This window comes from Carica papaya, chromosome 3 (assembly GCF_054855325.1).
Source record: "Carica papaya isolate Zhongbai chromosome 3, ASM5485532v1, whole genome shotgun sequence".
Taxonomy (NCBI): Eukaryota; Viridiplantae; Streptophyta; class Magnoliopsida; order Brassicales; family Caricaceae; genus Carica; species Carica papaya.
In genome coordinates this window covers 6853437-6881287 of record NC_142311.1, presented here as the reverse complement: position 1 = coordinate 6881287, position 27851 = coordinate 6853437, and the positions used below count along the sequence as shown (strand labels likewise).

Here is a 27851-nt window from a genome sequence, read left to right as displayed (position 1 = left end):
CCTCTTTATAACGCCCGGAATAAATAATAATTCAAATATTATAATATGCTTTGGGATTGGACAGTCATAGTATAGATTGTCTCATTTTCTGTAAAAACCAAAAAAATATCGTGTGAAACGGAGGAAATGAGAGGCAATGGCTGTTATCGTGATTCATTGGTGCGCTTTTTCACGCTCAGTCTGGCGCGTTTGTTTTTGCTCCCCGTTGAGCGATGTATGATTGATTTATCAATTATTTTTGTAATATTATTATTTTTTAATAATAATTTTAATGCTATTAGTTATTTAAAGTAATATTTATTGTCTGTTATTAAAAAAAAGTTTGAATAATTCGGATTAAATAATATGGCATGTGTGCATTAGAAAATTTGATAAAAGAAATTTTGTCTAATTATTCCTAATTTAGAAAAATATTTTTAGTATGAAATTGATATTAATGGGGAATTAGCTACTTTAAAAACTAATTTGATATTAATAAAAAATATTAAGGAGTTTTATGATAATATCTCAGTTAAAAAATATTCTATAAATAAATTTAATATTTTTTAAAATAAAAACGTGACATCCAATAAATATTATAATAAAACTAATAGTTTTAGTATTAATATAATGTTATATTTAATTAATTTAATTATCATGTAATTTTATCCAAACTTCATAGCTTCTTGTTTAAAATGAATATTAGCTTTCTAATTATACATAAACATTTTTATCTAAAATTTTCAAACGGTCTTACCATAAATATTAAATTATGTTGACGGGCGCCCCCTAACGCATGAAACGGGAGAGTTAACGACAGAAGGCTGCTGTTATAGGGATGCGTGCCCACATGGGGAAGTGGAAAAAGTTTAGCGACTCAATCTTATGCGGTTTAGAAGTGGACAACTAAGAGATGTTATATGCTACACTCGTCCCCAGGGATTAATTTCAAGTGTTTCCGTTCGATGAGGTGGTCAACCGATCTATAGTCGACAGTCAACAAAAAGGGGCTCAGACGTTGAAAATCTCGAGATAAGATGTCAATCACTTAGATGACGTCTTCCATTGCGATTTATTAATTATTACATTACATTACATTTTTTGTTTTCCTGAGAAAATTACATTTCAGAAGGATACGTATACGTAAGGTGTTGAACTAATGGAATTTTGGTTGATGGTTGTCAAATGGGCTGGGCTGGGCTGGGCTGGGCCCATTTTATAAACAGGTAAGAGCAGAGCTCTGAGCTGCTTGGCACAGATTTAAATAATCAGGCTAGCGAGCACTTACACTCAAATTACTGTTAAATAATTCGGTTTGATTTTAATTATCTAAGACAGGATGTGATAAAAATATTTTAATTCTAATTTAAGATGTAAGATCATTTTGTATAATTTTTTTAATAAAAATTAATATATTTAATAATTAAATGACACACAAACATCAATTATAATAATATATTATATTATCATACGAGGGTTTCATCTATCATATTATCTTCCCCAAGATGAGTTGTAACGTACAGATATATACAATATATATGTATATATATATATATATACATGTGTGCACTTGGGCGATGAAAACATACTACGACGAGTTTATAAATACTGATATAACAGGCCGAAAAATGTACCATATCATCGTGGTTTACAAGCAAAATGCTAACTGCGGGTCAAAAGTCAGAACCCTCACTTTATATTAGTTACAGATACGTGGATATATATATATATATATAGAGAGAGAGAGAGAGAGAGAGAGAGAGGGGAAAATCTATGACCTTTCTGTCTTCAAGGCTGTAAGGGGAGTAAAATTATAAAAATATATACATATTATTTTATTTTAACAAACCTGTAATTTCTTTTTTTTTTTTTTTCAATGAGTCGAATTATAGAAGTATATTTTACCTCGAGGCACGACAGCATACCTATATGGATAAATTAAATATTCTACCAGCCTCTGTATCAGCTTTAATTTGGCACCATTAATCTTTCACTCCACAAAGCTTCCATTGAAGAAGGCCTTTCAAAACTCACTGGATCCTGGGGAGCTACGTACAATCCTCTGCAGTTTAAGTGGGCATTTATATGTATAGCTACATAATTAATATTGAACAGAATGTTGCACGTAAGAATCATATATTAATTAATTTAAAATACTAACAGTCTTCGAATTTAGCGCACTGTAATTAGAAAATGTGCAATTAATAAGGTTCTATGAAGTTTCAAATCAAAATAAGTTGATTTGCACGGCAAGCCCGAGGTAGAGCTTAGGTATTAGTGTTGCATGTATATTTAACCTGCACTTTCTTCTTCTTCTTCTTCTTCTTCTTCTTCATAATTCCTTTTGCCACTATTTTCTCTTTCTCTGAGGTCGCTTTTGAAGGTGTGTGTGTGTGTGTGTCTATATATATGTGTGTGTGTGTGTGTGTGTGTGTATATGTATGATAAGGTCTGAAGGGTTTGAAAAAAATCATTTATAAGAATCTTGGGTGGGAAAATGAGAATCTGTTTAGTGATCTTCATGGTCTGGGTTTTGGGTTTTGCTTGTGTTGCAATAAGAGTTGATAACAAGGACGTTCATGGTGGGTTCAAGAAGAAGAGCTTCAGAGGATCATCAGATCTCATGTATAACTACTTAAAGAAGAAGATGAACCAGGCGTTGGATGACAAACGACTGGTTCCCACTGGTTCTAATCCCTTACACAACAAGTAGGTAGGATTTCAGCAACTACATCATGTAATCTACACTGTACTACTGGAGAATATATATATATATATATATATGTATCTATATATATATATATATATATGCTCTTCCTCTAATTTTCAATCCCTCGTTTGGTATGATACATATTCTCCTATTTTTCTTGATTTCCTTAATTCCTGCACCCAAATCAAATCTCTAACGTTAATCTTTTCTTAATCATCATCGTATTTATTACTAGGTTTATGATCATTTTAAACCCACCTTGATTTTTGTGTGTTATTCTGATTTTTGATTGTAGACCTATATATACTTGCATCAGCACATTATTATATATAATAAAATTGATTCAATACAGAACTTAAGAGATTGAAAGCGGCATCAGCTTGCTGGTAAGAGAAAAGATCTTTGGATGTCAGAGTATTACACATATATGCATTGATAAACATATTTACGTACGTATATGTAAGAATATATGCAGCCTCTAAGTGTTTGAATAGATTTGGACAGTTGGGTTTGAAAATTAAATTCCATCACTGAAAGCAACTAAACAGTTTCTGAATCAATTAATGCACTCTTTTCTTTTCTTTTCTTTACTTTCCTTTTTCTTTTTTCTTCATTTCATATTTTATTTTATGTGGGTAGAAAGTACGTAGTCCAAGAAGTCTGAAACTAAGCAGAGCTGAGAAAGACATTAAGAAAAGAAGTAAGAATTCTGATATGTTAAACTCTACGTCTGTGTCCATTGGATATATTTCCTGATATGGAAAATTGAATCGAATTCACTGTCAGATCAGACTTAAATGCTTTTTTTTTTTTTGAAAAAATAAAATTACAACTATTAATTTGGAATTTTCTACTTAATTTATTGGCAACCTTCTCAGCCAGCCATCTTCATAAATGGAGGGGAGATATACATTTATTTAAAGTATATACAGTATAAGCACCCCACCATTGTCTTAGTAAGAAGTTAATCTCATACTTCAGACTGTTTTCAATTTACTAAATCTTTTTATTATTGTAAATGTCTTAAGTCTATTGGTCAATGCATTTCAACATTTAATTATAAAGTTATTTCTATCATTGATCAATTTAAGAGCAAAAAGTGAAGTGCAAGAATTTGGATAAAGAGAATTTGAGTAGAAATCAAGCACAAGAAAGTAAATTACGACCAAAATAATACTCTAAATACGTTTTATATCCAACTGAAATAAGTATTTCTGCGACTCTTTTATTGATAAATATAAGATACAAATTTTATCGTTCTAAAATTGAATATATTAATGAAGTTTATTTAATTATACATGAAAGATGTGAATTACAATTAACTTTTATATATCAAATAATCAAGATATAAAAAATCGAACAAGAATCATGAAAATTGAGATAAGCCTATAAAATCACCATAAAGATTCCCAAGTGCAACTGGTAAGTAAGCCTCTATTTATGAATCCCTACAACTTTTCTACCCCAGATTTGTATCACCAAGTAAACAAACAGAACAGTAGAGACCTGAATTATCTCACTGTTTGAATAACGCACATATGTGAGTGTATGTGTCATTTAAAAGATACCAAATGGCTTCAATTTGGTTGTGGAGGCATACCAGGTGAATCACTTTGCAGAGGAGAAGTTAAAGCGGCAGATATGGAATCCCAAGAAGATGGATTCTCTGCTTCCTTCCTGTAACGTCGTTCAATGAAGGCCGGTTTCATAGGTTTCGTAGCCACTTCAGCCTTGCATGTCAACATGGCAACAACTTCTGACATTGGAGGTCTTAATTCTCCGTAAGGCTGAAGGCATACAAATGCCACATCGATTATTTTCAACACGTCTTTCTCTACAAACCTATCTTGCCGAATTCTTGGATCAATTAGATCGATTACTTGTGATCGCTCATATAGCTTCCATGCCTGAAAGAAAGACCAAAATTTGATTATTAATGTTGGGATCCTGTTCTTGTTTATACCTACTACTAGATACACTCGTTTGATAATAGATTCCGGAAGTGTAGGTAAATGCTTACGTATTCAGGAAGATATTGCATTTCTGATGGCAAAGTGAGGTCTGTGTTCTTCCTGCAGCTAATAATTTCAAGCACTAGAACACCAAAACTATAGATGTCTGCCTTTTCCGATAGCTCTCCCCTGATAGCGTATTCTGGTGCTGTATAACCACTGCAGAGAAAATTAACAGAGAATAAAAACGATGAGCTTCAAGGTCTATTTCAAGAATGATCTAATTCTTTGATGTTCTGGAGAGGTGTAGGACTTACAGAGTTCCAGCAAATGTTGTGCTGAGGTAAGCCTGGTCTTCCGGGAAGAACCTGGCCAGTCCGAAATCTCCAATTCTTGGGTTGAACTTCTCATCAAGAAGAATGTTGCTGGCTTTGATATCTCTATGAACAATCCTTTGATGCGAATCTTCATGTAGATATTGTAAGCCCCGAGCTATGCCTACGATGATCTGAAATCTTGTACTCCAATTCAGAAACTGGTCACTTTTGCCTAAACCAATGGACATTAGAGCAAGACAATTGGTATTAAGATCAAGCCAAAACTTTAAAGAAGCTAATATTTAAACTTTTTAGTAGGTCATGGATTCATTGAATTCATTTAGCTGCATCTTTATACCAATTAAACATGAACCACTTTATACAATAATCTCTCCGATGTTCCAAGCAGAAGAACATACTGCCCTACTGATGCATGTTGTCTATGTGAAAGTTCCAGAACAAAAAATTATATTTACCATAAATTATGAGGTCCAAGCTCCTGTTCTTCATGTATTCATACACGAGTAGTCGTTGAGGCCCATCCGAACAACACCCAAGAAGGCGAACAAGGTTCTTGTGCTGTATGCTAGTGATCATCCTAACCTCTGCAAGAAACTCTGATTCCCCTTGTTGAGATTTGTCAAGAGATAATCTTTTTATAGCAACCAACCTCCCATCTTTCAGCTTGCCCTGTCAAGTACACATAAATTTCAGACTCAAACAAGGCATAACACCCAAGAAAATAAATTAGCTTCATTAAGACAGGTAATTGTGAAATTATACCCGATATACAGACCCAAATCCACCTCTTCCAAGGAGATTATTGGGATGAAAATTCTTGGTAGCTTTCTTCAATGTCTGAAAGTCAAAAGAGCTAATTGTTCGAAGGTTGCCACTAAAGAAGTCTTTGGATGCTGCAAGAAGATGAAAAGAAAGGAAAGAAGTTAGGCATTGATGATTGTATCTTCAATATTGTTTATGACATATGAGCTCTGTTACCTGCCCCTTTTCTAGGTAATTCTAGCATCTTCATCATTTGGGTCGGCTTGATAATTTTCCAAAAGACTACAATTAGAATCACCAGGATTGCAAGCATGACTGCAGCCCCTAGGAAAAAATATAAAAAGGGAGTATGCGCCTGAGATGGACTTTTTAGCCCAAGTGCAGTAGAAGGTGGTGGAGAGAGCACTGCATTCATGGAATCCATGCACATAAGCTTCAATCACAGATGACATATATACTATATATATATACTTCTGACAGCTACGGAAATCTTAATCTTCATTCTAGCTCATAGAGTTGATTTCATTTCCCTTAAAAGCCATTTTTGAAACACCCCCCAACAGAAAAAAGTAGTCGTCAAACCAATATATTTAGCTAATTAGGTGCATAAAAAAGTGGAGACAGAGTTCTTGAATCATTCTACCAGAGAAGAAACGATTCATTGATAATGATAATAAAGATATGTGGAAGTTAAGAGACCTTGTAGTGCCCGGCCAGTCATTGCTCATTAGGGTTCTGATACAATCTTCCTTGTTGACCAGCAAACCTTAACCTTTTTCTTTAGTTTATTTCCCTGTTTGCTGTTAGTGAGCTTACAGAAGAGAACATAGAAATGATCAAACAAAATTGAACAGCGGACATTGCAATACTGATGATCTGTGAACCAGATTCTGACAAACACAAACATCCAAATTTTTTCTCATCTGTAAACACCAAGATTTGCCTCTGTTTTTCGCTTCTTTGTGATAATAATAAAAATAATGTCTTTTTTTGTCCTTTTTTGTTCGGCTACTCGATCAAATGCCGTTTCCTGCTTGGCTAACTGTCGTTTTGCCGACCCATGCTTGTCTTGCTGAGAGTTTCAACTTTCAACTAGGAATATCCTATTATTGATGATTACAATTATATCCACTTAGTTTCCCACTCGTTAATCATTTTAACAATGTCATATTAATTATTTACTCTTCTCCTTGTTTTTCTTTTTATTTTCTTTGAAGTAGCAAATAAATTACCCTTAAAATTTGGCCATGGGTTTTGGAACAAAAGATCAATATGATTATCTACTTTCTACTATAGCAACTGAATTCTGTTTCATAATATGATGTGTATGTTTATTTGTTATATATCAGTTCTTATTAACTTTCCCATGAAAACCACTGAAGCAAACATTGATCAAATAACTCTCTTTGGCTTCAACTTTTAGGGATCACTTTGTTTTGGTGAAGAATTTTAGGAATCACTTGATCTTCCTTTTGTTTACTCGGCTATTGATGTCATGCAAATTTGAGAATGAATGAGACACTCAATTTACACAAGAACGGAGATGCAAAATGCAATCCCAACTGAACTTTTTGGCTATATGCACAATATATACAATCAATATACAGTACACGAAAAATTTCTCTAATAAGGAGGTTCAGATCCCAGAATATGAAATTCATGCAGTCAATACAGTATACCCGGCAGCAGTTTTTGCTCTTTGCTTCAGTATCTCCAATAAACAGGTGAAGGACCTGGAATAATAATCTTCTTGTTCATTTCCTCTCTTCTTCTTGATGATGAAGATGATCATCGACAGAGTCAAGAAGGTAGTTCTACAGATTCATGAATGTCCACAAGAAACGATCACCTCAAAAAGCAAAATATGAACAAAGAAAAGAAGTGTGCTAGAACATATGTAACTTCATTATGGACACTGCTTTTGTGCTTTAATTTCCTTAAGATGACATCTTGAGGCATTTCTTGTTTTACATTCACCTGGTACTTTGTTCTACCTATTTAGCCTTCTACACCTACAGTCCATAGATGTTCAGTGTTTAACCATCTATGATGGTTCTTCTTTTCATGCAGTTAGTATCCATACTTGCAGAAATAATTGCTAGTAATAAAACTCCATGCATAAGTGAAGCATGACAAAGATTTAGAGAAGTGTTCGGTCTTCTTGCTGCTGAACCATAACAAATGACACTAGGGAACAGAAGATACATTTCACAGGACTCCTGTATCTCTACTACTTTCCGAGATTTAGGAGAATCCTAAATGGACTCCCACATAAGAGGGACCAATCCTTGTTTGAGAAGGTAAATATCTCAGCAACAAAAAACTTGAGTGATTTGATTACCCAGGGTAAGTTTTTGAAAACGAATTCAGGATTCTCAAGACAGGAAGGAAAAGAAGTTTATTTTAAGCAAGAATGCTCAGCTAATAAATTTACATGTGTTTGTAAGACTTACATGGAACCTTGATTTCATCTTATAGCATAATTGCGTCGCTTTGGTTGTAGTGCTGCCGACATAGACCGCAGTCTGTTAACTATCTCTGTGAATGATGGCCTTGCAGTAGGTTCAAAAGACCAGCACTCTTCCATCAACTTTCTCCACTCACTATCACAACGTTCAGGTACAGGAGGCCTGAGTGTGTTATTTACAATCCCCCCTTCATTCCAAATTCAAGAAAGCATGATTCCCGGTCAAATTTATCAGACGCATTAACAAAGTATGAGCAGCACATTCACAAGAGAGAGATATAGTAGACTCAATTCTGTTGAGAAAACAAGAAGTAAAAGGAATATATTCTGTGTACTATTATTGAAGTTCCTGTTTGCAAAAGTGAAAGACGCACTTGCATAAAATCTTTAACTAGCATGAAAATTTCTTCTTTTGCAATAAAGCAAAAATTATCTATTGAAGTAGCCTGAAGTTACATTCTGATATGCAACAGAATGAAGATTGGTTCAGCATTTCTTAAATGAAATTGAAAAGAAAAATATGGGTGATTTCAGCAACAATTCTGAAAAGCTTACCAATGATGGCACCACAGTGCATGTTAGCATATGGCTCTTCCCCAGTCAGGATCTCCCACATTGCTACACCAAATGAAAAGACATCCACCTATAAAGAAGATTGTCAAATGATGATGTTGTTATACTCTTTATATTTCTCTTTCATTATTCTCTAATTCTATGAGATAGAAAATGGTCTCTATCCCTAATTCTTTACCTTCTCAGAGACCCTGTTACTGCTGCCATTCAATAATTCTGGTGCCATCCATGGAAGGGTTCCTCGTACACCACCAGACACAAGTGTGTTCCTTTTAATTCTTGACAACCCAAAATCTCCAACCTGCAAAGAAGTTAACCAAACACAGATAAATGTAACCAGACTTGCAAATAGTCTATAGAGCCATTTGATGAAAAATATATAATTTACACATATGTAGAAAATTTTTGACATATCTTCATTATTCTGTTGGAAAGCATTTCTACATATTTATGAAAGCCAGCCTGTTTGTTACGCCATCATTATAAATATTGGGCTATGGTCGAAGAGATTTCAATTTTTGGAACTAATTACCTTGCATATGGGTCGTTGGGGATCCCTCAAATTGACAAGCAAGTTATCACACTTCAAATCAAAGTGGACAATATTTTTCAGATGTAGATATTCCATTCCAAAAGCTGCATCCAGAGTGATCATAAGCTTTTTACGACGATCAACTGATCTGCTGGAGTTTTAGGCATTCAGTAATTTACGTACCATGTTACAGACACAAGAAGGAGAGTTGGGAGCAAAGTTACCTGTCTTTCCTCTGCAGGACATGCCTCAATGAACCATTTACCATATATTCAGCTACTGTTGCCATAGTCCCTCCTGGTCCATCAGGGACCACACCATAAAATGCTACCACATTTGGGTGGTGAAGGGTTGAAAGGATCTGTGCCTCTCTCCAGAAATCTTTTGTCTGCATGGTCAGGAAAGGTTCCACTCAAGCAACAAAAGTTATCGTTTCATGACTAAACATTTGAATCCTTTGTCTGAGCTTTCACAAAATTTTAAACTTATGATATTATAAGAAATTGAATAAAGATGCAAACTGTAATCAGAAGACTCGGAAAAAAAAAAAAAGAATAATTATCTCAAAAAGCTGGTGATTGTATGGACCTACAAGGCGTTCTTGCTCAGATGATCTGCCTGAAAAACAACTTTTTTTAATTCTTTTAATAGCAACATCAGTTCCTCTCCACTTTCCGTAGTAAACAGTCCCAAATGTACCAGATCCAAGCTCTTGTAATTCTTCTATGTCACCATTCTTTATGACCTGCATGCAAAATTTGAACCATTCAATCAATAACATTAAATACTTCTTTCTTCAATAAAATTAACAATAGTGGAAATTTCTAATTAGGAAAGCATGACAGAATATTGGCAAAAATCACTTCAGATTATTAGAGCAATATGACATATTTGCTATCGTCAATAATTCAGAAATAAGTTCAGAAGCAGGTGGAAGCTAATATAAGAGCAAGATAGAAGTTTCAACCTGTAAGCCATAGATGCCTGCTTCCATTTCAACCATTGATGCCTCACTGATGGATTCATCTACATCTCTGCCGTCACCTCTGGAATCCTGGGTAGAAGTACATAACTACAGGGATGCATTAAGATCTAGAAAGAAAATCCAAATTCATAGGAAAATATTACCTCACTATCAAATTTATGACCAATGCCCTCTAGTTCTGCTTCACTTGTAGATGGGAAATAATTACTCCCCTCATCTCGTACATTTGGGGTAACTCTTACAGTTGAGGGGGTATCAGGAGGTACACTATCAGTTACATCTTCAATAACAACTGATTCAAGCAGCTTGCCATTGTGGCAATTATCTAATGGCTGTGACTGAACAGAGACACCAACACTACCAGATGTTGATTCTTGGAAGCAATTTCCCCTGATGCCTATATTTTCAGACTTTTTCTGAGGGTAACTCACTGTGGTTCCAGAAGCATCACCAATTGAGGCAGTGCTTGTGCTCAATTTCTGAATAAAGTTTCAGAGAATGGGAGCGGTCACATTTGTGCAATTTTGTACTTATATTACTGTAAAATTACGAAAACAATAATACACTTACACATGTTGGAATTATGGGTTGTTCTTCAGTTGGTTCCCAAGACAGAATTGTTGACGTTCCAGTGAATCTCTGGGAAGCTGGTTGACTTGTGGCTTCAGTTGCAACACATTGCTGATTGCTGGGAGCACTTTGGCTCCTGACAGGTTTGTTTAATTCTAGCTGGAAACCACGGCGGTGCTCCCTTGTAGACTCAGTAGAATATTCCCAAGCATTGACAGGTAAAGTGAAGACTGAGCTTGCAGAGTCTTGTGACTCTCTAGAGGACTCACAAAGTTGGGGTTTGTAGCTTGAAACTGGAAAAATGTTGCTCTCTGTCGCTGTTTCATATGAGATAACCTCAGTATATTCTCTAAATTGTCTACTATCCTTATCTGATCCAGCATTATTCTTGTCCATCCACTTCAAAATCTCTTGATTAAGTTCAACCTTTTCCTTATAAGAGTCTGTCCTGGGCTGATTCTCATGCTGTGCCATTTCATATATCTCGTCAATTACCTCTTGCCGTTTCACTGGGCGGTGTTGTGATGAAAATGATATTGCCAATGAAGGTGATTTTTCTCTTACATCATTCCATGAATGTGGGACAGCTTCCAGGCAGTAAGTTGACTTCTCATCATGCTCTTGCAACTGTGAGTCAGAAAGTGCCCTTTCCTTGAGCATTGGTTTCTCAGAGAGCATATCAATTTGATCATGTTGGAGATAAGGCACAAAGTCCCCACTGGGGTTACGATTGTGAAAATGCATTTCAGGAGATTTGTTAGTCTGATTGTTTTCTAACTTATATTGGTTATGATACTGATAATTCATCAACGGCACAGGTCCATGAGGAGGATTATCATAATTACAAGTCACATTGAGAAAATATGAATTGTCATATGGTTGTTTGTCAACGACAAAATGATCGATGAGTTCCTTATTGTTAGCACGTGATTGTTCTGCATAAACCTTAACATGGAGATTCTGGGCCTCCCTATGCTGAACTGAAACTGGAGATGAAGAAGGAGATTGAATAGATAAGTTCTCTGGTATAGTGAGTGCCGGTATGAACTTAGCAGCAGGATTCTGAAACATGCTAACTAAATTTGCGGAAGTTGGACTATACTCCTTCCTCTCTAGTGTATGAACAGATGTAGGAGAATCCCGATGAAAAGTTGGACTATAATCTGAAGCATTTCCCAGCTGAGTTGATTGGCTTGCCACGCTCTGCCCACTGGAGCTCTTCCGAGGACTTACATCCAGCATGCCATTAACAGCGAAAACATACTGACAACCAGCATTGCTTTGGTCTGCGTTCCTCCCTTCAAAAGAATTTGATTTCTCAGATTCACTTGAAGAAACTAGAAAAATCCGCAGCCTCTGCGAGCCCCTGGATCTTTCCAGCTCTTCATATTCCTCTATCATGTGGAGAAGGTCCTCATCAGAGCAAACGGATATGAGTGCATCAAGATCCTCTCCTGGTAGTTGGTACCTGATTGTGTGAGGATAATTACAAATAGCAGAAGTCTTCCTCATAAGTTCCTCCCATATAACATTCTTCCTAATGGATATAATTCTTGTCTCTCCACCCACATATCTGAGCTTCCCATCAACTGGCCTTGGTAGTATTCTTCCTGCAAAGCTGCAGAGAAATTTCATCTTTCCAGGGTTAAGATCTTCTGAAGCTCCTGGGCCATAAGGGTGGTACTTATGAGGCGACTCCATCACATAAAAGGGTGCACCATTTGGCGCCGGAGTAACCCAATCATGATAAGTTCTATTAAAAAATTTAATTGGTCTTTGATCATTTGTATCACGCACCATGTGATTTTTTAATGAACTATCACAATTGGCCTGGTTTTCAACTTTGGCTACTGGTCCTCCCGCAAGAACAAAATCTGAAACATCTTCAGTGTCCGCTCTCCTTAGCCCAAGAATGGTGTTATGATCTTCATAGACCAACCGATGGTTCTGGTTGAAGTTAAGACCCACTCTCCAAGGCTGTTGGAGATTCATACCACTTCTTACAGCAGTACGATCCCTTAAGAATTCATTTGAAAATTCCTCTCCTGTCTGGTCACAAATATTATTTACATTTCTATCAGTAACAGTGCTGCTGCCTGAGCCAGCATTGCTTGTTTCTGTCTGGAACTGCTGACCTAAAGCCCCAGGAACCTCAATTGTCATGGTTGAAAAAGAAGAAATATTCTATATACACCTCTAATTGAGAATTCTCAAGCCTACTTCTTTTCTTCCCATCACAGGTACAACTTGCAAGCATGCTCATGAATTTTAGCAAAATAAGACTTGCAGTCCTGTCGATAGACAGCCCAAAAATTCTCGTAGTGACTAGCTATCTAGCTATAGCATCAAATGGTTGTGTTCACACTACCAACTTTTTTGATACCAAGAAGTATAAAATTTTAAGAATGCTATAAGATTGCGCTGGCCAACCAACATCAAAAAATTCTCTTTTTTCCAGCCAATGGGATAAACATGAAAAAGGGTTTTCAAGAATTAGGCTTGAGGACATATATCCCTAATTCATCCAGCATATACACATCAACAATGCTCCGCATTATCTAGCACCGCCATTATTTTGAAACTGAAAAAGAAAAAAATCACACCGATCACAGATAGCTTGCACAACAATCCATTGTCATAAGTAGAAGCAAATAATTTAACCTGTCCCAATGAACTAAATGATGGCGTATGAAAAGATAACAGAAATAGATACACATGTAAACAAAATTAACCAAATTGAAGATTATGGTATTTGAAAAAATAATTGCATTAAGAAGATAAAAATTACACAAATGAAGAGAAAGGTACCTGTGTTGTGTTCGCCTGTTAAAAAAAACAACAAAGGAACAAAAAAAAACATTAGAGCACTCAAGGTGGCTGCATTTGGAATTGAAATTAGTAAAAGAAAGAAATTGGGGAGACCCCAGAAGAGAAAATTGGAATTTGGATAATGGGTTTTTGTTTGTGAGGTGTGGGTTTGCGTTGAGGGAAGGAGGGAGGGAGAGAGAGAGAGAGAGAGAGAGAGAGAGCGTTTGCATGAAGGTCGGAACTCAAAGGGATGCGTAGACATTGCTTAAAATAACCTGGACCTAACAGCTTCTGAATTTCTCTCTCTCTCTTTCCATCAAAATAACAAATTTTTCTTCCAAACCAAACACGGAGCATTTTAGACGACGAATAAAACCAATTTCATTTATCAACTCCAACTCACTCCCCTCCCGACGCTTCCACTCAGATCTTTTACTTCAGCATACAACAGTAGTATCACACCCGATTTCCGGAAATGCATAGTATGGTTGTTAGAGATCCAGACTTTAGCTGGAACTTACTTCAAAATTTAGACGTGGAAATTCAGTTGACCTCGTACGATTTTTGTAATTATAATCTCAACAACGTATTTTTAAGTTATATTGAAGTTGATAAAATTTTAAATTTAAATTTTTTTGTAAATGTACTTTTCCATGTTAAATATAAATTTGACTTTTTAATTAAATTAAGTTAAAATTTTAAGTAAGTTAATAAAATTTCTCATTAAAAGCAATTATTTGACATAGAAAGGATTTTATACAGTGCCATCTATACTGAGCAAATTCAAAGGGTAACTGCATCTAAAGAGACCTATAGAATATTTCAGGGGGGAGCATACTATACCCTGTTACACCGCCACTAATCGCCCCCCCCCACTTCACCTACGTTGCCACTGTTATATAATCTTAGTCCTATAATCGGATTGGATGGGATTCTCTAATACAAGTGCTCAAGAGTATTGGCTTCCCTCGTAAGATCATTCAGCTTCTATCCCACCAGTTTCTCTTACCAGTTGGTAATCAACAAGATACTCACTCAAGAAGCTCCACCAAAGAAAGTGATGAAAGAAAGTCGACATAATGAAAATTTTGGTTTTCATCTAAAAGTTGAAGAATTATGTAATAGAAAGTAAATTATCTCATTGTCATGAACATAAGATTCAACCAATAAAGAAACTGAATAAATAGTTGGTAATAAAATATTCTCCGCAAAAAAAGAAAACTCAAGTCCTATTTTTCGTCATCTCATTGTCATGAACAACATCCATTGACATTTACCACTAAATGTCCCTGCCACACCAACCTGCCTCCACAAACTAAAAATGAAAATGTCTGCCACACTGAAATGACAATGTAAACGCAGTTTCATAGACAGAATATGACAAACAAAAGTAGAGTACACGAGCTCATATTCCAATATATGGAGACATGAAAAGTACTCCACGTGGCGCAAAACCACAAGAATTTGGCTGTATCCTGCATCTACCTATACGAATCTGGACGTTTTGGCTTGGTTTGAATAACAGCCTCGATCTTCTCCATCACGGAAGGGGTTAGTAATGGGATGACATCAATTGCCTTCATGTTCTCTTGAATCTGCATTTCCCAAACACATTAAGCAGTTTACTAACATTAAGAATAAAGTACCTGTGCATGATTCAAATAAATTGTTATGCGTGCTTGAGTTACTAGCAGTAGAGACATCTCATTAATCACCTAGACGCTACAAATAGTTAATATCTTGTGCATTCAATCTTGTTCTGAATTTGTTAAAAATGATATGCAAGTAGAAGGAATTTAAATTCCTTGACTTTTCTAAGAGGACTACAATCAGTGAAGTACTAGAACATTCAAATCAGACAAAGTTTGGCTTATCCTCCATTGAAAAGAAGAGAGCCCCATGGGCTGGGGAAATGAAAGTTTACACGCAGACAATGGGAGGACTTCTTACCAAACTCAAAATTTTGAGAAAGCAAGGGAGGCTATATATAATAGTGTGATCCTCATTGTGGAGACATCCCCTCAAAATCTCAGCAATCTTGAGTTTGGTAAGAAGGATGTCCCCATAGTAGCAGCATGCAGCTACTCTATGATGACCCAGATACAGTTTGAAATAGTAGCAGCATGCAGCTACTCTATGATGTCCCCATATTGAGGGAGCTGTCTTTATTTATGGTGAGATGGCCAAGATTCCACACAGATGTCTTGAGTGAGCTGTCTTTAACTTGGCTAATTGGTTTTATCACCCCCGAAAAACCCTCCAATTGTTTACCATCCATCCAACCAAAAACATGGTTTTGTCTTTCTGACAGAGAAACACAAATGAAAAGTTGAAAGCGCAATAGGCAACAATGCTAGGAGTCCATCACCTTCAGCTCATGTACTGCTGTAGCAACTAATGTTTCTGCCACTACGACTCAAATCAGGGCAGAGGGCCTTCTCTAAATCTGCCTAGTCCAAGGACATTGTTGAAGAATTTGACTAGAAATCTCCTTTGCTTTTATAAAGAGATGAAAGCTAACAAATAAGATTATTTCTCCTCCTCTTCATCACATCTTGTCCAAGCACCTCTCAGTAATTCTCAAGAAAAAATCTACTGTAAACCACATTCGACTATAGGTCCCACCTAATCTTATCAGTCTCCACATGGTTCACTCTCCGGTTGTGAAGTGCTGAAGCTTTTCAACGACCCCATAGGCTTCTGAATCATAGATGGTTTGGATGAATGTTATTTCCCAAGTTACCCCCCACATCATAGAGTAGCCTATTTACCTTCCATTCGTATCTCTAATTGTTATTAATACAAACCTTCCAAACACATAATTCCAATCCATATGGTTTGGTTTTTTGTCATATGCTCCTTTTAAGCCCGTAGAAAAGTTAATTAGACAGTAGTCAGAGAATTTTTAACATACATTTATTAGAGTCCTGCATTGTCAATGGGCCACATCCCAAGGGGCAATCAGCCCTTAAAGTTTATTTTAAGGAAAATGTCTTTATTTATGGTGAGATGGCCAAGATGCATGCTGCAGCTGTCTTCATTTACAATTACCTGGAGCCTAGAACGGAAGGTAAATAAGCTATAAGATCAAAGAACCTAACATAAAACTGCCTAAATAAATGCACGTTGCAAACTGTATGAAAGTCCACTCTCCTTTCATAAACTTTTGACAAGAATTTACAAATACTGTATGACAGAATCAATTACCCAAGAAAAATATGGTAAGTTTAAACTAACCTGAGACTCCTTTGTAGCACCAGTGATAACCGATGATACATTAGGATTTGCAGCACACCATGCAATTGCAAGTTGAGCTAAAGGCACACCTAACTCATCTGCAATTGGCTTCAGTCCATTAACTTTTTTCAAGACATCATCTACCAGTGACCTGCTGGCAAGATTCTTGAAGACAGAAGAAAAAAGGTTAGGCTGTGGTTGATACAGAAGATATTTCTTAATGTTCACGTATTCATATTTGAAAATATGAAATGAATGTTTCATATATGCACATAAGTATATATTTACCTGTGTGCATACATGTATCTCTATATATTGTATGCATGTATATATGCATGCACATAGATATGTTTCAATAAATACATATACATCTCTGTGTGCGTGTGTATATATAAAAGTAATAAAGGAAAGTATAAGTAGATAAGATTTTTAAACTATAAAAAAGAATTTCTGGAGAACACCAAAAAAGCATATGCCATATTTTTTACTTTCATTTTCTAAATACTGTCCTCAATTTGAACTATCAAACATTTTTATATGTACAAACATATAATAAATATATATTAGAAAATATATTTATACAGCAAACAGAGTCATAGTTTTCACCCAAGAAAAGCAGTTATAACAGTAAAGCTAGTTGAAGGACAAGAAACTTTGTAATTGAAATGAAGTTGCCAACTTATAACCTGAAATAAAATAGATGGAACAGAATGACACTTGACAAAGAAATCTTTACACTTTGTAAACATCTAATAATAATAACAATAGTTGTCAAGAGCATAAAGTAACAGCAAATCAAAGCAATCAGAATAATCAGTAAATAAGTTTTACTTTGTAATTTTCTAATGCAAATCGACTATCAGATGGAATAGATCCTTTATTGTATTTGCCAGTGAGCACTCCAGATGCAAGTGGGCTCCACGTGGTAAGACCCAGGCCATAGTTGCTGTAGAGAGGGAGGTACTCAGATTCAACCTGCGCTCAGACAAGAGAAGATAAACGCCAAATAAGCACCTATAGTGTTTGAATCACATATGTGCATAGATGCAGACACAAATGAAAAAGAGAATCGAACATCCACACAATTTTAAATCTGTTTACATCATGAAAGATAAATTGTATGATATGCCGACAGGGATATACGAAATCTTGTCCTGGTTAATTTAGAACAGAAACCTTCAAAAATTTTGATTTAGTAAAGGCAAACAGGAAATCTGTACATCAATAGCAGATAAAATTACCCTCCTGAGTACTTTTTTTTAATAATTACCCTCCACATACTTTATGTCCTTTAACGCACATTCAATCAAATCCCTTGCAAAGGAGATGGAATCAAACAATGAAAAAAGAAACTAGGAACAAGAATTGGGTAATCCTGATAGTTTGTTCCACTTCCTATCACTCATGGAACCTAGTACATCTGCCCGGAAAAGAATTCACCAAAGATTTTCACTCTTCACATGTTTTTAATCATAAGATATTTTCTCAGGTTGCTTTCTGAGTGAATAAGAGCTACCTTGCATGAGACTTTCCCTTCTAATGCTTGCCAAGATAAGATACCCCTACCCTCTACCAAGAAACTTGTAATATTAAAACCTTGAGTCAAACATATCGCCAGATTTAAGTCGCCATACTTATCCAAGCATTTATCATTCCTCTGCAACATGTCCAATGCACTCTGCTAGCATAATACTTGCATTTCTCTCAGTAGCTAAGGGCTTTCAATGTTTAGTATTTCAAATTAAAGAAATTACTCACACCACCTAACCATTAGCTGTAGAGAAGAAGTCCCCAAAAAACTTCTGTGAATTCAATGAACAAATATGTCTAGCCACATCACCTACACAAACTCTAAACAATCAGCCCCAACTTCAATAACACCAATTATATAAAAATGAATAGGAACTCGCAATCATCCCAAAGCTTCATAAATCTTCCAGAAAACCTACTCTATGTGATATTCTCTGTTATATTTTCCAGTTTAGTATCTTTCAACACCACCATCCAGCGCATACCTGAAGGCAATGCCTCTTCAATGAACATCACAAGCACCTCTTCCCAGTAAGGTTACATGTATTTATTTTTTCTCCATCTTTCGAACAGACAAAGAACAGCAAAAGTCAACTAGGAATCTCTGTTTTTTAAAGTCCTATCTCCCTCATCATCCAGAAACTGAGTTCTATTTCCACCAAATTAAATGCAACTGTATCTACCAACAGAAAGTCCCATTGTACTCACTACCATACAAGGCAAGGTTGGAGCTCAGAAGGTAAAATGAGCTAAGAAAAAGAACGTATTGAGCTAAGAAAACCCACTGCCAAATTCATCATTCTTCCATTTGCATAACACAAACTGTTATTGACAAAGTATAGAATAAATCATCTCAGAAGTATATGATGTTTGAAATTGAAAGCCATTGTACCACCTTTTTGGAAATTAGAAGCTTTGGTACCACTTTGTGGAAAGGTAGAAAGCAATATTTCTCATAAAAATTACTTAAAGCATGAAGAGAACTCAATAATCCTAAACAATCTTTCATATTTCTCAATCACTTTGCATTCAAATGACATACCTGACACTACACATAATACTTCCTTGTAAATGAATCTACCTGCTTGTTATTGACTACACACATAACTAAAAGTATGCATTCACCTATAACTGGGTTCATCTCATATATCCGTAACATAGAAAATGGAGGATAAGAGATGGTTAATCTACCTACTTGGAGATAAGTGATTAAACGTCGTTATCACACATACAGTTTCTGCATATCATAATTAAGAAAAGGATTCCTTGAGCTATAAAACTTAACACCTGACTGCATGACTCAATCACAAAGCATAAACTACTGTAAAACTCTCCAATGATTGTTTTATCTCTAGGAAGAGATTACAAGTATTTATAGACTAATTTAATCTTAATTTAGTTACGAAATGAGAAACTTAAAGAGAATAAAACATAAATAAATCCTAATGTTACTAAAATTATAATAACACTAAAAAATAAATTTAAAAATACTTGTCTAGTTTAGTGTGCTACATCAATATTTAATTCTTATTATAACTATTGGTAACAACAAATATAGTTAAACTTGACACTTGGTATGGTAAACATAACATTTTAAGTTTATTTCTCGCATAAAATAGTAGCTTGAGCATGGAGGCAGTCTGTGAAATTTCATCTCAACAGGTACCAACTATCTCGCAACCACCTTCAATCATCTTCTCACTCTAGTTTTCTTCATCTTATTCAAGGGCATTTGGATATTAGATTCTTCTCAGCATGAAATGCGAGAAATGACTAGAAGTAAGAACATTTCTATGCATCTATTACTCATATCCAACAATTACCGAGAATGCATAAATTGAATTAACTCCATGAACCCCAAACCCCAATCAAATTATTAAAAGTAACAAAAAAAAGAAAAACAGAACCCAGTTATGCAGAAAAAATACCCACTTTGTGCCTGGACAATAAATTATACTCTGGCTGCTCCACAATAGGACCCACCAAGTCCAGCCTCTCCGCTACTCCCCATGCCTCAGTGATCTGCTGAGAAGACCACTCACTGGTCCCCCAGTAAAATGCCCACCCCTTATCAATTACATAATTCATAGCCCTCACTGTCTCTTCAATTGGTGTTGATGAGTCCGGCCTGGTACAGTCAGTTCATCATATATTAACACACATATATGTAATTAATCTAATCATATATCTTCCAGATCAAATCGAATACGTGAAATTTCTTCAATTATAAAACAAAAATCCACAAAATTAACTGCAAAAATCAATTGCCACTACCCCAAAACAGAATACCAAAATAACATGGACAACATCAAGCCTCAGGAAGATCTCTTTGGTACATCAATCACACTCCATCTACGAAGTTCTGAGCAAATATTTCACGTCATCACAAATCAATATTGGCAGAAAAATTGAACGTTTACTCTACCAAGCGACATGAATGCAGAAAATACATTCTAGCAAACATAGCAAAGCCAAGACCTTTTCCAAATCGATCTCAATAAAGAACCAACAAAACCATTTCAAGGATCAAGTATTTTCAATATGTTTTCTCCTACCACCGCAGAAGACTTGCAGTGAGATTTAAATGGATGATAAGATAACAAACAGATAACATTGAATGGGAAAATTCCTTCATCGCACAGCAGCAGAACCACTTGACGTGATCTCAAATCAATAACGAAGACGAAAGAAAGCAATAAAATCAAAGAACAAAGGAGAAGTCAAATAAATCGCATTTGTATAAGCACAAATCAAAGACGGGTCCCGTCACCTGTGGCAATAAATGACATCCAGGTAATCCATATCAAGCCTCTTAAGCGAGGCCTTGGTGCCTTCTACGATGTGCTTCCTGGAGAGGCCCTTATCGTTGGGACCGGGTCCGCCCCAGAAGATCTTTGTGGAGACGACGATATCGGAGCGCTTCCATCCCAACTCCCTGATCGCTTGGCCCATGATCTCCTCGGCGCGGCCATTGGCGTAGACTTCGGCGTTATCGAAGAAGTTAACGCCGTGGTCCCTGCAACATTGCATAAGAGACTTGGCTTCTTTGACATCGAGTTGGTTACCGAAGCTGACCCAGGCCCCATAAGAAAGCTGGCTGACCTTGAGTCCCGATCTACCCAAATTCTTGTACTGCATTTTGAGTTCGCTAATTCCTCTCTTGAAAACAGTGACCAAGTTGGAGAGACGGAGAAACACTAGCGAAGAAGTAGTAAGAAGAAAAGAGTATGGAGCAGGGGTCTGGACTCTGGATACTAGAAGCCGGTGAGGACGGTGGTTTGGGCGAGGATCATATAGGGGCAGGAACAGCGTAAGAATGCCGTCCGAACTAAGATCGTTTGACACGTGGATGGTTGAAATGTGAGGAAGTGGGACCCACTGATTACCTGACTGAAATTGGATGACAAGAAGTACCGTTTTTGTTTAGACCACAACGAATGTTTTCATCGCCTGTGTTGTTGTCAGGAGTTGATTTCCCGAACCATTCGATGATATTGAGAATTATATCTTTCTATTTACATATATATTATCTATTTCTTCCAATTTATAAATAAAATTTCTATAATTATTCTGAAATTTACCTTAAATATAACATTAAATATATTTAATACAATATAATATTATTTGATTCTATATATGTACATATTTTCTTCTAATCATTGGCACCTCAACTAAAGCAGCTTTGATCTTATCCTATTTTTTCAGTTATTACAATATATTCTCTCCACATTCTAAATTTTTCTGCTACACTGAGAATAATTATAATCGTGAAGATTAGCATTAAGATTAATATCCATTTTACAAATATGCTCGTAGAACTATTAGTTTCTCCTCTGTTCTCCTCGTTTCCCTATCATCACAAACAATAATGAAGAAGAAAACAAGAATCAAAGACATAAATTTAAAAGATTTTCGTGAAAAGTAAAACGACATACATACATGTAATGTGTCTATGTGTGTGTGTGTATATATATATTTCGGTACATATGCATTGGTTTTATGATAAATCACCTTAAAAGCTTCAGATGTAGTCAAGCACTTTTCAGGCTGTCTCACAATATATATTTGATCACCATGCCTATCTTCCTTGTAAATATCATGATTTCTGTGCCATGTCCATAATGCATAAGTTGAATTCACAACCTGCATATCATCAATTGAACAGTTTATAATATCCCTCAAAATGTGTACACATACATATCACATATATGATTGTTTGTCTTGTAGAGAAAGATTTAAAAATAATTTAACCCATGAATTTACTAATTATGAGTTAGATGCATTAACCATTCTGTCACGGATGCTTGGCAAGGATCTTCATATATGGTGAATAACTAAATTCCAATTGAAATGAAATCGTTAGGATAAATCAATGCAAATTAGGAAGAATTAATAAAACGATATCAATTCAAATTCTAAATTTTCAAAGTGAGAAATTAAGAATTTTCATATTTTTTAAATTCATAAACGTAATTCAATTCAACGATATCTTATAGTTGCTTACAAAAAACATTTTATAAAACTTCTGAATTGTTAAATTTGGAGTATTTTACTTTTACACAATTTACAAAATTTAACAAATAATCAATATTTCACGATCAAGAGTGTAGTAGTATTTATAGTTGCGGTTCTTATATATCATATTAACAATCAGAATGTGGTCGAAAGAATAAATTTCTATGAATTCAATAATACCTCAAGAATTCCGTGTCCAAAGCTGCTTTCTCTAAATGCACTCCACTCTGGTTGTTTTTCCCAACAGAATTTTCCTTTGGCTGCACCAGATGTGAAATTGATATGGCATACCCCTCCAAATTCTGGTATGTTGTCTCCTGCAGCAGGACACTTTCCAGGGTCATCTGCAAAGTCAACCTCAACTTGTTCTATGTTTCCACCATCCCCAACTGTTATATAAACAGGTCCACACGGATCTAATGTGTAGTTATACACCCTATTCATCCTCTCATAAGCATGCACCTGCATGTATTTACATAACATATGTATACAAATATCATGCAGTTGATGTCCAGAATAATTTGAAAGGAAATAGATTCAGAATCTAGTTTTTCATTTGATATTTTATACTATTCTTTGTTAAGAAGCTGCATTTGTTATGTAAATTGCCCAGATACGAAAGATGATCCGAAAAATATCAACAAATGTCTCAAATTAAAACACTAATATTGAAGAATACAATCACATATATCCACTTTGGCTGAGCATCAAATTCCAACTTACGTGACCAGAAAAGACAATGTCGATATGGTAATTGTAGAGGAGTGTTTCCATTTCTTGTCTCATGCATTCAAATTCCTGATAGTGTGAGGAGTAGCTATTATACCAAGGTGGATGCCATGCTGCAACCACCCAAGGAGTGATACTGCGGTCTATTTGATGTAAATCTTTCTTTAGCCATGCATACTGATCACCTGAAATTTCAAAGGAATCAATCTTATTACGAGCTGAAAAACCACTTCTAACATGGCAATTCAGACTTGCATGTTCACATTATATAGCCCTTCTTTGTTTCTAAAGATAAGGTGTCCCAATCACCCAACAGTTATTCCATCCTGTTGTCTATTGAACCCGCTCTGAATAATCCCCCTTTCACCAGATTATTGCCAATGTAATCATAAAAAGTTAATTTTTCAGGAATTCTAAACCAAGCTTCTGATAAACTTTTATTTTCGGCTAGCCCAGCACTAACTCTTCTATATATTTTTTGCTGGAAGTATCCTCAATCCCACTGATATCGAGTAGAACCAAATAATTCAAATGGGGGTAGTTGCTGAACAAAATATATGAAACATAAAACATAATATACGGATATGTGTGCAAGAAACTTACCAGTTTGGTTATAGTCAACATATGCTCCCAACATGATGAAATGTATCCCTCCAGCATCAAAGGAGTAGTAGAAGTTACTATTAGAGCCACTCTCCTTTGATGGAACTGCAAATCTTGTCAAATATGATTTGAAAGTCAACCCACCAGCTTGAGGCTCAATCTCATGGTTGCCTTCAATGATCATCATTGGAACCTTAGAGATCAGAGGTTCCATGAACCTGAACCTCCAAAACAATATGTTAACTTCCATTTTACTCCAACATTGCTTTATAAATCAAAATGAGTACTGACTGATACATGATTAATGATTGAATATATACAATGTTATCCCGCTTAAAGTAACTAAGTTCACAAATCTTATTACCTTCCCCAGGCATCCCAACGAGGTTGATAAGTCTCTCTAATTGGTGCATCAGGAAAGGCACATGAGAAACATGGAGCTCCTTTCCCACCAGTTGTAAGGTACTGATTTGCATAACTCAAGTCTCCAACCATCAAAATCATTGAAGGCTCATTTTCCATCAAATGATCCATTGTTGTTGTTGAGTTGCTGGTGAGACCCAAGTCTCCAATCACTCCTATTCTACGAGGGTATGAATTTGGGTTTGGCAGGGGCAATGTTTCAAACATATGTTCTTCACTCATTGCAGGAATTGAGCCATCCCCACACTTGTAATAATACCTTGCTCCAGGTTCAAGACCTACAAAAACATATATGTATATATGTAATGTCCATTCTGCCATTGACTTTGATTGCTAATCTCGATTCTATCACTCTGCAACTACTAATTGGATCATCTTAACATCCATTGCTCATAAATAAAATTAAAGGTTACAGAAAACATCAAATTCCCAACTAGTTTTTCCTTTTTTACCGTCAATCCTCACATGGTGTATGATGCCAGAGGTGTAGTTCAAGAGGCCCTCAAACGGATACAATTGACTATAAACTGTTGCATTCCCTCTTCGTTTCATCGTGTACTTTCCACTTGCTTTCCCATACCAAACATCGCTGGAAATTGAAGAAGGATCAAGCGGAGTAACATTAGAACCAATTTGAGCTTTACCTGAACCGGAAAAAGAAACCAGACCCATTTCGTCAAATCTCTTAAAACAACCGGACAACAGTATACATAGCACAAGAAAACAAGATAATAGGAAAAAATTACCAGTAACCCAAGAAACCCACATCGAGGATGGTGTGGAAATTGCAAGCGCTATCTGTTCTGGGTACATAGAGGTGACATTCCTCTTGAGTCTAGGATGATCCATTGGCAAGTCGTCGCTACCCCGACGCAGAGATTGATCGAAACGACGAGTTACAGGCTCAAATGGACCATCTAAAGTAGTGGGTATGTCATCTTTAATGGCCACCAGCTTTGTTATGATGGAGAAAAAGGTTAGGAGGAGGCAGTGTTTGACTTCCACCTTCATTACGATGTGTTTTCAGAGATCAATGGTGTTAGGAAAGAGAAAAACAAAATATATTGATGGGGATGGAAATTTGTGATTCCTTACTGGGTTGTTTTGTGAAGTTTGGCATATCTGTTTGAGCCAATGGAATATGCCGCTTCTCCTTTTTTCTGAATTTTTTACAAGAAGGTAAAACCAAAATGAATCATCATCATCATCATCAGTAGTTTGAATTATTAATTAAATCCAAATAATAATAATTAGTTTCAGCATCAGTCTTGCCATCTTGGAATGAAAACGTGGAACTGAAGAAACTTAAATACGAAAACGTCTTCTTTTTTTTTTTGGATTAGAAATCATTTTCGATTAGTATTGAAGAAGACGCAATACCATACTTTTAATGCATGCAATGAAATGATTCCAGTTGAAAACAATTTTTAAGAATTGAAACTGAATTTATTGCATTATTTAAATATTTTTCATCTTTTTTGTCGGACATGTTTCTGTTCTGACAACCAATTCATCAGCTTCTGCTCATGTGTTCTTCAGAGGAGTGGACTCGTAATTGGTGGGGGGGGGGGGGAGAACAGGGGGGACTCATGCCAAATGGCCTTGGGCCCACAAAACCTCTGCTGAATATATTAGAAAATTATTAATATATTATTGAATATTCTCAATGACAAATAAAAATTTAGAAATAATTGAGAAAATCAACAATGGGTGGTAAATTAATTAATTAATTAATTAATATATGTATTTATGTACATTTTGTAAGTATCTTTAAAATAAATGGTTATTTATGTTTTAATTTTCAAATAAATACTAGTTATTAAACATCCATAAACCTTAATTAAAAGAAAAATTTAGTTTGGTATGTTTAATCCATTCAGTAAATAATATAAATACATATTATTATATAACTATATTGTATTTGTATAATATAAAATATAATTCATGCTAAGTGGGGTTTTTTTCATTTTAATTTCATACAAAGTGGAATTTGCTGGGTGTTATTAATTTGGGCCTGGCCCACCTGGCTGATTGGGAGTAAAAGAAAGCCCGCTGGGCTTAGAAAGAAATGAGAAATGGGTTTGAATTTTGGATGTGTGTTATATTTGTGTTTGATATTTTATGGGTATATGTATAAGCACATGGCAAAAACAATACTGAGAAAATTAAAATCATGTTTTCTCCAAATAAATAGTTTCTGGTTTATCTTAAATGCAATGAGTAAATGACATAATTGAAATCTAAGTTTATATATATATATATATATATATATATATAAGAACACCCACTTTATGCTATCTTTTGGACAATCACATAATGGTTTACATTACAGCATTTTGAAACTTAATACATCTTTAATGCACGAAAGATTTCCTTTTATTTTTTCTTTTAAAGAAAAAGGAAATGATATAGTTGTTGATAGAGTTATATATATATATATATAAGTTATATTTACACACACACATATAAATATATAAATACTCAATTTCAATTATGTACAGGTTAAAAACTTAAATAAAAATAAAGTTATAAATTAAATACGAAAGCGAAATAATAGAGTTAGAACTTACATTTTTTATACAATATTTTAGAATGTCCAATAAGGATACGAGAATATTTCTTCTAAAAGAATAAACGAAAATCAAAGAAATAAACGAAAGGCAAATAACTAAATAATTTTACGACGACTTTCACTAACTCTTGAAGGGAGTCCGGGTGGTGACCTATTCACAACTCCCTTATTGATCAGAATTTAGATCTTAGTTCTCTTGATTTAAAATAGTTAATGAATGGGTGAGATACACTAGTTTAGTAAGAATATCACATTAATCACATATACGAAAAACTAAATATTGGTAAAAATCAGAAAAATAACCAATGGAACCCTTAATTTAATGTAAATTCATTTATTATAAAGAAAATCATTTATTAAATATTGTTTAACAAGTCTTTCTCAACAATAATTTATGAAAACTCATATTCATGCACTATTTTTTATCACATATAAGATAATAAGAACAATCATTTTACATTTTTACCCGTTTACCGATACTCTTGGGGGGTCCATAGGGATGTCCTCCTACTTGTGAACCTAATATCCAATTAAACAATTAATTAGTCGTCTCCATACCCCGTCTA

General features: G+C 35.2%; 4 protein-coding genes across 11 annotated transcripts; all 4 read right to left on the bottom strand.

The window, feature by feature from the left end:
* Positions 1-3927: 3927 nt before the first annotated feature.
* LOC110813958 (cold-responsive protein kinase 1) lies at positions 3928-7112 on the bottom strand. 2 transcript variants are annotated; one of them, XM_022041249.2, is made up of 7 exons: positions 6441-7112; positions 5958-6146; positions 5742-5872; positions 5435-5648; positions 4959-5190; positions 4710-4860; positions 3928-4596 (listed from the first exon to the last, which is right to left on the bottom strand). In XM_022041249.2, the coding sequence occupies exons 1-7, from the start codon at positions 6460-6462 to the stop codon at positions 4267-4269; spliced, it is 1269 nt and encodes a 422-aa protein (XP_021896941.2). In that variant the 5' UTR covers positions 6463-7112; the 3' UTR covers positions 3928-4266. The 2 variants fall into 2 exon arrangements, with proteins under 2 accessions (XP_021896941.2, XP_021896940.2); XM_022041248.2 differs by having other exon boundaries at positions 5958-7112.
* A 155-nt stretch (positions 7113-7267) lies between these two features.
* Positions 7268-14339, bottom strand: LOC110813951 (PB1 domain-containing protein tyrosine kinase). Of its 6 annotated transcripts, none has more exons than XM_088215357.1 (11): positions 13677-14307; positions 10869-13449; positions 10442-10777; positions 10281-10385; positions 9906-10058; positions 9538-9701; positions 9314-9464; positions 8960-9082; positions 8764-8851; positions 8195-8396; positions 7268-7555 (listed from the first exon to the last, which is right to left on the bottom strand). In XM_088215357.1, the coding sequence occupies exons 2-10, from the start codon at positions 13029-13031 to the stop codon at positions 8209-8211; spliced, it is 3471 nt and encodes a 1156-aa protein (XP_088071483.1). In that variant the 5' UTR covers positions 13032-13449; positions 13677-14307; the 3' UTR covers positions 7268-7555; positions 8195-8208. The 6 variants fall into 6 exon arrangements, 4 of the variants coding, with proteins under 4 accessions (XP_088071483.1, XP_088071485.1, XP_088071484.1 ...); XM_088215359.1 differs by having other exon boundaries at positions 10281-10367; positions 13677-14304; XM_088215358.1 differs by having other exon boundaries at positions 9314-9461; positions 13677-14302.
* Positions 14340-14834: 495 nt separating this feature from the next.
* KAB1 (potassium channel beta subunit 1) lies at positions 14835-21758 on the bottom strand. Its single transcript, XM_088215363.1, has 5 exons — positions 21214-21758; positions 20376-20571; positions 17745-17888; positions 16914-17078; positions 14835-15271 (listed from the first exon to the last, which is right to left on the bottom strand). The coding sequence occupies exons 1-5, from the start codon at positions 21579-21581 to the stop codon at positions 15158-15160; spliced, it is 987 nt and encodes a 328-aa protein (XP_088071489.1). The 5' UTR covers positions 21582-21758; the 3' UTR covers positions 14835-15157.
* Positions 21759-22042: 284 nt separating this feature from the next.
* Positions 22043-25956, bottom strand: PAP23 (purple acid phosphatase 23). 2 transcript variants are annotated; one of them, XM_088215361.1, is made up of 8 exons: positions 25460-25948; positions 25166-25357; positions 24655-24991; positions 24291-24508; positions 23682-23872; positions 23139-23420; positions 22455-22586; positions 22043-22293 (listed from the first exon to the last, which is right to left on the bottom strand). In XM_088215361.1, exons 1-8 carry the CDS (start codon positions 25722-25724, stop codon positions 22132-22134), a joined length of 1779 nt encoding a protein of 592 aa, XP_088071487.1. In that variant the 5' UTR covers positions 25725-25948; the 3' UTR covers positions 22043-22131. The 2 variants fall into 2 exon arrangements, with proteins under 2 accessions (XP_088071487.1, XP_088071488.1); XM_088215362.1 differs by lacking the exon at positions 22043-22293 and having other exon boundaries at positions 22449-22586; positions 23139-23275; positions 25460-25956.
* Positions 25957-27851: the final 1895 nt, after the last annotated feature.